General features: G+C 42.6%; 1 protein-coding gene, 1 long non-coding RNA gene and 1 pseudogene across 2 annotated transcripts; 1 reads left to right on the top strand and 2 right to left on the bottom strand.

Moving 5' to 3' along the window:
- Positions 1–1,380: 1,380 nt before the first annotated feature.
- LOC118965508 (uncharacterized) lies at positions 1,381–7,571 on the bottom strand. Its single transcript, XR_005052855.2, has 2 exons — positions 7,470–7,571; positions 1,381–2,128 (listed from the first exon to the last, which is right to left on the bottom strand). It is a non-coding gene; the product is annotated as an uncharacterized LOC118965508 (long non-coding RNA).
- LOC149981499 (uncharacterized) lies at positions 2,133–3,255 on the bottom strand (annotated as a pseudogene).
- A 54-nt stretch (positions 7,572–7,625) lies between the features above and the next one.
- Positions 7,626–10,114, top strand: LOC110529796 (4-galactosyl-N-acetylglucosaminide 3-alpha-L-fucosyltransferase 9). Its single transcript, XM_021612332.3, has 2 exons — positions 7,626–7,897; positions 8,643–10,114. Exon 2 carries the CDS (start codon positions 8,651–8,653, stop codon positions 9,749–9,751), a length of 1,101 nt encoding a protein of 366 aa, XP_021468007.3. The 5' UTR covers positions 7,626–7,897; positions 8,643–8,650; the 3' UTR covers positions 9,752–10,114.
- Positions 10,115–10,802: the final 688 nt, after the last annotated feature.

Here is a 10,802-nt window from a genome sequence, read left to right as displayed (position 1 = left end):
AGGGAGTGAATATATTTAATCAATAAATGATCATAAGAAACACAAACAGCGCACCGACATTTAACAGGAACATAAATAATAACGTCTGGGGAAGGAACCAAAGGGCGTGACAGATATAGGGAAGGTAATCAAGGAGGTGATGGAGTCCAGGTGAGTGTCATGAGGTGCTGGTGCGCGTGATGATGGTGACAGGTGTGCGGGATAATGAGCAGCCTGATGACGGAGAAGGAGCACACGTGACAGTACCCCCTCCCCGATACGCGGCTCCAGCCGCAGGACCCCGACCAAAGGGACGATCCGGGGATCAGGAGCGACTGGTCACCTCTGCTGAGGTGTCAAGCCGGCTCATGCTGCTCTGTCTACTAGAGATGAATGTACTTTGGTGCGATAAGTGCAAATCAATCCCAGAACAACAGCTAAAGACCTTATGAAGATGCTGGAGGAAACAGGTACAAAAGTATCTATATCCACAATAAAAAGAGTCCTATATCGACATAACCTGAAAGGCCGCTCAGCAAGGAAGAAGCCACTGTTCCAAAACCGACATAAAAAAGCCAGACTTCGGTTTGCAACTGCACATGGGGACAAAGATTGTACTTTTTAGAGAAATGTCTTCTGGTCTGACTCAGTTACACCAGCTCTGTCAGAAGGAATGGGCCAAAATTCACCCAACTTATTGTGGGAAGCTTGTGGAAGGCTACCAGAAACGTTTGACCCAAGTTAAACAATTTAAAGGCAATGCTACCAAATACTAATTGAGTGTATGTAAACTTCTGACCCACTGGGAATGTGATGAAAGAACTAAAAGCTGAAATAAATAATTCCCTCTACTCTTATTCTGATATGTCACATTCTTAAAATAAAGTGTTGATCCTAACTGACCTAAGACAGGGGATTTTTACTAGGTTTAAATGTCAGGAATTGTGAAAAACTGAGTTTAAATGTATTTGGCTAAGGTGTATGTAAACTTCTGACTTCAACTGTAAATACCAACTCTACATTTGAAAATGCAAAAAAGACTCTACATACACTAACTCTATTAAAACACGGCAAACCAGACTCAATATCTAATCACTCTGTCAAAACACTAGCAAATTTATATCCAAGAGGAACAAATAGTATTTTGAAAGTCGTTGTGCTATGATTGACTAACAGTTTATAGCATTACAAAACTGCATTACTTTTCATGTCTCAGTTCTACCTGCTTACAATAGGCAATACGAAACCCATTGTTTTTTATAAATGTTCCTTTTACTGTAAACCACTCTACATTTTTTTGGTTAAGTGTCAAATGTGTGCATTTTTGGCAACATGCTATCTAAAGGTGAATGAGTCATCTTTACTTTATAGAATGTACAGTAGAAACAAATAGTGACAGAATTGCTGCAGTAAAAGCTTTATTAGCAACAAGAAATTGCTGCCAGTGATCAACAAAACCTCCAACATACATGGCCTTTGGTTCAACAACACATCCAACATACATGGCCTTTGGTTCAACAACACATCCAACATACATGGCCTTTGGTTCAACAACACACCTAACATGCATGGCCTTTGGTTCAACAACACATCCAACATACATGGCCTTTGGTTCAACAACACACCCAACATGCATGGCCTTTGGTTCAACAACACATCCGACTTACATGGCCTTTGGTTCCAAATGTGTAAAAATAAAACAATTACAGTAAAAAAGGCACAGAAGGGATCAAACACTAAAATGCCCGTCCTGTTCTAATCTATTCCATCTTCAGCATTTGGCCACATATTCTCGTCCACGTCACATCTTATGTCGTCTCTCGCCATGCGCCTTGGATAGAAACGCTTGGCCTGCCTTATCCACCCCTGGCAGTCTTCAGCTGAGATGTCTCTGCAGCTGGCATCGGTTGCATCCAGGAGGGACATTTGGTCATGTGACCAATAATCATACACTTTCCACCTCCAGACAGAAAAACATTCCTCAATGGGGTTAAGGAAAGGTAAGTAGGGGGGGAGGAAAGGGGAGTAGGGGGTAGGAAAGGGGAGTACTTGTGGAATGCTACATTGTCCCATGCAATCACAAATGTCCTCATGTTGCCTCCCAGCTGTTCCCTTTCTGCTTCTGGCACCAGTTGTTGGTGGAGGTCATCTAAAAAAAAAAAAAGAAGTCGCTCAGTATTGTAGGAACCAATCTGGCATTTCTGCAGGACCAAACCAGCACTCCAGATTGCAGCACACATTATGATATTTGCTCCTCTCTGACCCAGCACGTCAACAGTGGCCCTTTTCCCGATTACGTTTCTTCCCCGCCGATGTCTTTTTGCCAGGTTAAACCCTGCCTCGTCTACATCAATGATTTAATATGGGGTCTGATTAGCTTCCAACTCCATGACTCTCTGAAAGAAGTCAAACACAGTATGTGTAAATGCTTTTCAGTATATCCTACTGAATGTACTGTAACCCATGTTTACATGTAGAGTAGCATAGTGGAAAACTCACTGTAGAACAAGACATAATGGATAGACCATACCTGGACGTATTGGTCCCGGAGATCCTTGACCCGCTCACTGTTCCTTTCAAAAAGAACTGTGTACAACTGTTTCATTCAATCTGTGTTTGGTCAGAGTCCGAGCCAATGGTAGTCAGGCTGATGCTTTCCACGTTGTGAAGTACCAGGTTGTCCTCTACAATTCGGGTCTGATTTTTTCTCAGTTTTATTGCATTGTCAGCAATGACCAATCCTACAATGGCATGCTCTTGGTCTTCACTGAGGAGCTTTCCTCTTCCCTGAGAGGGAGGAAGATGTCGCGTCCTTTAGAGGAACAAAAATACTACATATGTATTGGGACTGGTGGCCTACAGTTACTGTGGGACATAGCAACAGTAATGATAGAAGAAGCCCTTGTGAAATGCATTACTTGCCTGTTGGTTTGCTGAAAATTACAGATAATGGAAGCCATGGTTGACCGTCTGAGATTAGGCTGGACTCTTTCACCAGCCTCTCTCAGTGATAGACCATGGTTTATCACATGGTCTATGATGGTGGCTCTTATTTCATCAGTGACAACAGCTCTTACTCGCCTTTGAACACCACCACACATTCTTACTCCTTTCCCCCTACCTCTCCTTCTTCATTGTCCTGGTCCAACTACTCCTCTGCCTGGTTCAGCTACTCCTCTGCCTGGTCCAGCTATTCCTTTCCCTGGTCCAGCTACTCCTCTCCCTGGTCCAGCTACTCCTCTCCCTGGTCCAGCTACTCCTCTGCCTGATCCAGCTACTCCTCTGCCTGATCCAGCTACTCCTCTGCCTGCTCCAGCTACTCCTCTGCCTGCTCCAGCTACTCCTCTGCCTGATCCAGCTACTCCTCTGCCTGATCCAACTACTCCTCTGCCTGGTCCAGCTACTCCTCTGCCTGGTCCAGCTACACCTCTGCCTGGTCCAGCTACACCTCTGCCTGGTCCAGCTACACCTCTGCCTGGTCCAGCTACTCCTCTGCCCGGTCCAGCTACTCCTCTGCCCGGTCCAGCTACTCCTCTGCCCGGTCCAGCTACTCCTCTGCCCGGTCCAGCTACTCCTCTGCCCGGTCCAGCTACTCCTCTGCCCGGTCCAGCTACTCCTCTGCCCGGTCCAGCTACTCCTCTGCCCGGTCCAGCTACTCATCTGCCCGGTCCAGCTACTCCTCTGCCCGGTCCAGCTACTCATCTGCCCGGTCCAACTACTCCTCTGCCTGGTCCAACTACTCCTCTGCCTGGTCCAACTACTCCTCTGCCTGGTCCAACTACTCCTCTGCCTGGTCCAACTACTCCTCTGCCTGGTCCAACTACTCCTCTGCCTGGTCCAACTACTCCTCTGCCTGGTCCAACTACTCCTCTGCCTGGTCCAGCTATTCCTCTCCCTTGTCCAACTACTCCTCTGCCTGTTCCAACTACTCCTCTCCCTTGACCAGACATAATTTTTTCTCTCTCTGCTCCTCTGTGTTGTTCTGTATCCACATTAAACAAAATAAGTCCAAAGAGTCCCCTTTTTACTGTGTATGTCCATGCAATTGAAAGAACTTCAACACCTCCTTCAATATCTCAGATTGAGATTGGAATCAGCTGTGGTTGGTCTATTTTACACAATTTACAGTAAATCAGCTATTTCTCAATCTGTTCATTCAAAAAAAATGCTTCTCAGCTATTTCAATATAGCTTTTGAGCTGCTGTTACAGAAGTAGAGGCTTTATACTATATTTAAGGTTTTGAACATTAGGTCTTCATTTCTGGCATGCTGTGTGCAAGCATTTGTAAATAAGACAAGAAAGATCCATCATTTTGGAATTGGGTGAGCTTGTATGTAACTAAAATGTAAGCATTTTAGAAACGTGTTAATTGACTGGATATTCTGTGAAAACAACAAATTGTGTTAATGGTGTATGGTCCACAACAGACGGATGTTGTGATAGTTGTGTTGAGAGTTTTGAAAATGTGACTATAGATTGGGCTAAAGGATGTTAGCGAATGTAAAGGCACTCATTTAAAATGGCTGTTTTTTCAGTAAATGTTGATCAATGTTGCCATCAAAAGGTTGTATGAACCTCTACAGGTGTATTCTTCAACAAAGATTCTTCACGTCTTTAAAGTGTACACGTGGCGCCACCTGGTGGTCTAGATTGACAGTTTCCCTGTTTGTAATAAAATGTTGCCACTGTCAGTAGTTTCCTCAGTAGACAAGGCCACATAAAGTAAGTATGGGAGAGTGGGGTAAGTTAAGGCACCACATAACTTGAGCCACCCCTTGTTTTTAGGCTACCATACACAAAATGAATAATTTGACCAAATAGTTAGGAAGATGTCATAATTTCATGGAGTCTGTAATAGAAGAAACCAAATGGAAAAAGTGGTTAAGTATAAAAAACTGGTTTTCACCAAGTCAAATTCATTTCTTGTGTTAGAGGTTCCAGTATCTAAACCAAAATAGATTATTTTAAGATTGTTCTATACATCAATTGGTGTCTCTAGCTTCAACATGAGGTTGTAAACCTAACATGAAGTGCATCCTTGTACCTGTGTGGGCTAACATAGTAATAATGTTCTCCTTGGGGTAAGTGTTTGTTAGGCATTAAGCCTGTGTTAAAAGATGCAACGATTAAAACACTAAAAAGTGATTGTGAGGAATGGTGTTTGGAAAATAAAGATAGACATGGTTTTAAAAAGATAGCGGTAATGTTTAATTCAGTACAGAAATTAGTAGGCGGCTCGACTTACCCTGTCCCTCGGCTCAACTTGTGCCAAGAGAACACTTTTTTTTGGACAAGCTATGTTCTCAAAAAAGCAATGTTTACATGAATTCGGATTATTTCCAGGGATACACAACATCCTGAAATGTATGTAGATATATTTGTTAGAAAGAATACAATATGTCCCTCGAAGGAGTGATGTTACATGTAAAATGTTTTATCTAAACTTACCCCACTCTCCCTTAAGTAGCCTTGGCCAGAAAGGCTCATAGGAGCAGGAGCCCATCTCCTGTTTCTGTAGCGTGGCAGCTTGATGTACAAGTACACGCCCTGGACAAGACAGTAGGCTATCGCATGGCCTTACCTCCAATCCATCTCCTTGATGCTGAGTGCCGAGCAGAGATGCATCAGGTACCATTTTTTAGTCTTTGGTATGACTCGGCTGGGGAACAAACTCCCCGACCTTTCAATCTCAAGGTGAACCCTCTAACCACTGAGTTGGCGAGGCTACATGGTACCACCTAATTGCTATTGTCCACCTGCAAAAGAGGTTTCTAACCTCAATGGTCTTTTCTGGGTTACATAAAGGTTATTTATAAAAAAGGTTTAAGTCTGGTGACAGAGCTGACCATTGCAAAATGTTGATTTTGTGGTCATAGCATTCCAATCCAAGTGCCAATGCTGTCTATTAAACTCTAGGCGGTGCTATTGTCAGGTGACATGAGCTTTTGGCCACGCACACCAGTGGTGGGTTTGGCGTCGAAAAACAGAAGCATGTGCAGAAAAGTAACTCATGCCTACGGTAACATATGGTGGTTGCATATTTGATGGTAAGCAAAATAGTCCCATAACCTGGTCCTGTGGCCCTTGTTAAGGTCAACAGCATCATGAGCTTTACCAAGTACCAGGACATTTTAGCCCGAAACCTGGTTGCCTCTGCCAGGGTGCCAATACATTTGACATATCTTTTTTTTTAGATTTATTCTATTACTTGTTAAACAAAATCTCTTTCTGGAGCAATTGTATTAATAAAATATAACCTCCTCAGCAGCAGGAGCAGGTGAATGCAAGGCTGAGAGATTTACCAGCTAAAGGAAACCGTGAAGCATTTTCCTATCAGAGTTGTGTTTCCATCAAATTGACTTGTTGCAGATACAAGTCTGTTCTTAAATACATAGAGTACTGATGTTTTTTTTGTCACTTAAAATGTTGTGTAGGCATTGCGGATGTGCCACTCTGATATTGGCATGTGCGCTCTAGCCAACAGCTTGAAGATACAGTGCAGCTATAGCATAATACATGATGAGATTATTACGGACAAAAGTGCAAGATTATTTTTTATCAATCATCATGTCACCAGAATAAGACCCTCGATATTTATTGAAAGAAGCGTCAACCTCATCACTGTGCACTTTTACTACTCTCTTTTACTACTCTGTTTTTCAGCCCTAACAGAAAATGCCAGGGTACCAGTTGATGAAATTGCAAACTAGTGTGTGTTTGGCATACCGACTACTGACATACTGTCTTTGTTTGACTTACCTGTATAGGTTCAGCTAGGTTGTTTAATGTTCTTCTTCAATAAGATCATTCTGACATGTAAAAAATCTATCAGATAGACCTACTAGCCCGACATATAGGCTTAGCCAGCTAGTTGGCTAGCTGCTAGCTAGTAGCCTACGCCAAATCAATTCAGACCTGCTACCTATTTCATCTCAACTATATCAGACACATCTGAAACACAATGTAAAATATACCAGAATAAACCGCTAGCTATCTGCAGTAGCCTAGGTTTGTTTGCATACACTTCTTATGACTGGCAGAAAACAAACCTACACTACTGCAAGCAGCTGTGTGGTCCAAAAAAATTATGTGTGAAATAAATAACACAAGAACAGGGCTACAGTGCATTCGGAAAGTATTTAGACCCCTTCACATTTTCCACATTTTGTTACATTACAGCCTAATTCCAAAATGTATTAATTAGTTTTTTTCCCTTATCAATATACATAATTTGCTGGTGTGGTCCAAGTATGGGTTTAAGGATTTAAAAAAAAAATCTAGCTGAAAGTGTCTCTTTTCCAAGCTTAAATGGATAAACATTCACATGCAACACCATATTTTACTAGTTTCGGAAGTGTTTGCACATATGCCAAGAGCGTACTTGGCATACGACACCGAGTACCAAGTGTGGAATGTTAGCTTAAAACAGGTCTGGATTTCAGGCTTTACACAGGTATTCAAATTCATTTCACAAAGGTTTTGTGCTTACCAGCTATTAGGTGATATCAGATGTGTTTGTAGATCTTCTTGGCAGTCATTCTCCATATGCTTAGAGATTGAAGGTTCTTCCAGGTCAGGTAAGGGCAAAATGAATGCTCATTGGTTGTGGCTAAGACCTTGCCCCTCCCCTAATTTCCTTTGAAGCGTAATGAGAAGGCTTCCTGTTTCTGTAAGAGGGTCTGTCGGAGGTTTCTTCCTTTTCAAACTTAAACAATAGCTATATCTTTTGAAGATAATTTGATACAGCTTCTCAGTGTTTCAAATGTATTTACTTGAACAGATTACTACCAAAGTGACAGTTACAAAACTCATACAGCTGCACAGTTCTCACTGGGAGTGTGTTTGAATTAACCCGCAAAGCAAGAATAATCACCAAGCAACTCTGAATACTCTGTGACAAGAACAACCTGTTGACTGGTGAGTCGTTATCTTTCTCTCTTTAATTATATAACTCATTAAACTACAGACTTAAACTTAGACCAAGGTTTGCTATGCAAACATGGTTTCTTAGTTTCATATGTCTGTTGTAAACAGGAAGGGAGAGGATCCTCTTTGAGGTTCATGTCAGAGTGAGTGCAGTTTTGAGTGAAAGTAAAATAATCCAAAACACGTATGGTCGTTTACTGTATTGGCTAACCCTCAGGTCGAGTCTGGTTTAATGTTTTTACCCAAAAGAGCACAGCATAAGGCAACACAAAGTAGAACTGCAGGTTAGTACTATTAGTTAAGCAAAATTGTAAACATTAAAGCACACCTCACCCACCATTGTAAAAATCCCATTAACTTGTGTTGTACTGAGAACAAAAGTTAACAATTAACTTGGACACAAAACTGAGGTGGTGGGTATGTAGTGAAAGAGTGAGCCATGAGCACATTTCCTTATTGGAAGGAGGAGGTTTACACCCCAGTTATTGGGTTCATAGGTGGTTGTCTTTCTGATACAGAGGGAAATTATGGATAAAAGCAGAATAGGTACTTTTGAAGCTAGTCTGACTAGTTGGTTCAACTTCGCTGATGTGTAAAAGGATGTGGTTTACAGTTCTGGGCTTTCTGCCTTTGTTGCATTTGCTATGTTCTCATACTTCCTGTACACAAAACAGGTTGTTAATACATAAAACAAGATTGATCTGACTTAAAATAATAACTTCTCTGTTTTTTGCAGGACCAAAAATGTCTTCTGGATTGGAACGTGTCATCCTGTTCTCGATTCTTGGTCTAGGAGAATTTCTGATGCTGTTTTTAATGTACCATAAATCAGTTCCATCTCAGATCTGCCCCCCCGAGCCTGCTTTGCCAGGTCCTTACTCAAAGCGACCTGAGAACAGGTCCTTGTCTAAGCAGCCAGAGCCAGAAAAGCCCATCATGCTGTTGTGGTTCTGGCCTGAAAACCGCAGGTTTGATTTTAGCGATTGTGCCACTTTCTTCAACATTGATGGCTGCCACCTGACAGATGACAGGTCTCTGTACAACAAGGCAGATGGTGTGCTCATCTTTCACAAATCCATCAAACGCGATTTATCCAACTTGCCTCCATCACCTCGACCACCATTCCAGAAGTGGATTTGGTATCACGTAGAATCACCTACAAACACAATTAGGATACCTGGTCTAGATAACCTTTTCAATTTGACCTTGAGTTATAGGGAAGACGCAGACATCCCTGTTCGTTGGCGTTTGACTGCAAGGAAAAGCCAGGGTGAAGACTTTGTGTTGCCAAAGAAGGATAAATTAGTTTGCTGGATTGTGAGTAATAAAAACCCTGCAACTGGAACAGGGGTACGGAATAACTATTACGGAGAACTTGCCAAACATATTAAAGTGGAACTCTTTGGCAAGGCCTTTGCTAGATTCTTGAAATATGAGGACTACTACTCAACACTCTCCAGCTGTAAGTTCTACCTCTCCTTTGAGAACTCGGTCCACAAAGACTACATCACAGAGAAGCTAAACGGACCACTTGCAGCAGGAACAGTGCCAGTAGTATTGGGCCCACCGAGACAGAACTATGAAGACTTTGTCCCAGGAGATTCCTTCATCCATATTAATGACTTTCCCGATGCAAAAGCCCTGGCGGAATTCCTCCTCAAGTTGGACAAGGATGATGAGGCATATCTGCGCTACTTTCAGTGGCGTAGAAACTTTTCTGCTCAGCAACATCTGGTTCAACTGAGTCAAGAGTTCATCCAAGCTATTTGTTATGGATGTGACCATGTAGGACAACACAAAGAATACCGGGTTGTTCACGACCTTTACAAGTGGTATTTTGTGTAATTAGTCACTTATGATGAGCTTTTATCATAATTTGCATGTCTATTATCTTCAATATACCAAAAAGGTATCTTGATTTATTCCACAGCACATAGGGAGTGCATACACCGCATCGAATGTGTGTTTTAGTGACCAGCCGCAGATGGGTGTCTGCCAACATTTTCGCGAGATTCTACATGTAGAATCACTTTACACTCTGTTTGTACATTACGGCTGGTTCTCTGTTCAGAGGTGTTAAGTACTCTCGGCCGACAGACACTACCGGTGTCTCCGTGCCTTTATACTCACATTTGTCTATGAAAACTTGGTATTGGTAGACTGGCCTAATATACACTGCTCAAAAAAATAAAGGGAACACTAAAATAACACATCCTAGATATGAATTAATGAAATATTCATATTAAATACTTGTTTCTTTACATAGTTGAATGTGCTGACAACAAAATCACACAAAAATTATCAATGGAAATCAAATTTATCAACCCATGGAGGTCTGGATTTGGAGTCACACTCAAAATTAAAGTGGAAAACCACACTACAGGCTGATCCAACTTTGATGTAATGTCCTTAAAACAAGTCAAAATGAGGCTCAGTAGTGTGTGTGGCCTCCACGTGCCTGTATGACCTCCCTACAATGCCTGGGCATGCTCCTGATGAGGTGGCGGATGGTCTCCTGAGGAATCTCCTCCCAGACCTGAACTAAAGCATCCGCCAACTCCTGGACAGTCTGTGGTGCAACAGGGCGTTGGTGGATGGAGCGAGACATGATGTCCCAGATGTGCTCAATTGGATTCAGGTCTAGGGAACGGGCGGGCCAGTCCATAGCATCAATGCCTTCCTCTTGCACGAACTGCTGACACACTCCAGCCACATGAGGTCTAGCATCGTCTTGCATTAGGAGGAACCCAGGGCCAACCGCACCAGCATATGGTCTCACAAGGGGTCTGAGGATCTCATCTCGGTACCTAATGGCATTCAGGCTACCTCTGGTGAGCACATGGCCACCCCACACCATGACTGACCCACCGCCAAACCGGTCATGCTGGAGGATGTT

The sequence above is a fragment of the Oncorhynchus mykiss genome, chromosome 8, assembly GCF_057628025.1.
Source record: "Oncorhynchus mykiss isolate SJ-2025 chromosome 8, ASM5762802v1, whole genome shotgun sequence".
In the NCBI taxonomy this organism is placed as follows: domain Eukaryota; kingdom Metazoa; phylum Chordata; class Actinopteri; order Salmoniformes; family Salmonidae; genus Oncorhynchus; species Oncorhynchus mykiss.
This window is presented reverse-complemented; position numbering and strand designations above follow the sequence as displayed.

Excerpts from the sequence above, each read along its gene's own strand:
- LOC110529796 (XM_021612332.3), top strand. The coding sequence starts at position 8,651 with ATGTCTTCTGGATTGGAACGTGTCATCCTGTTCTCGATTCTTGGTCTA.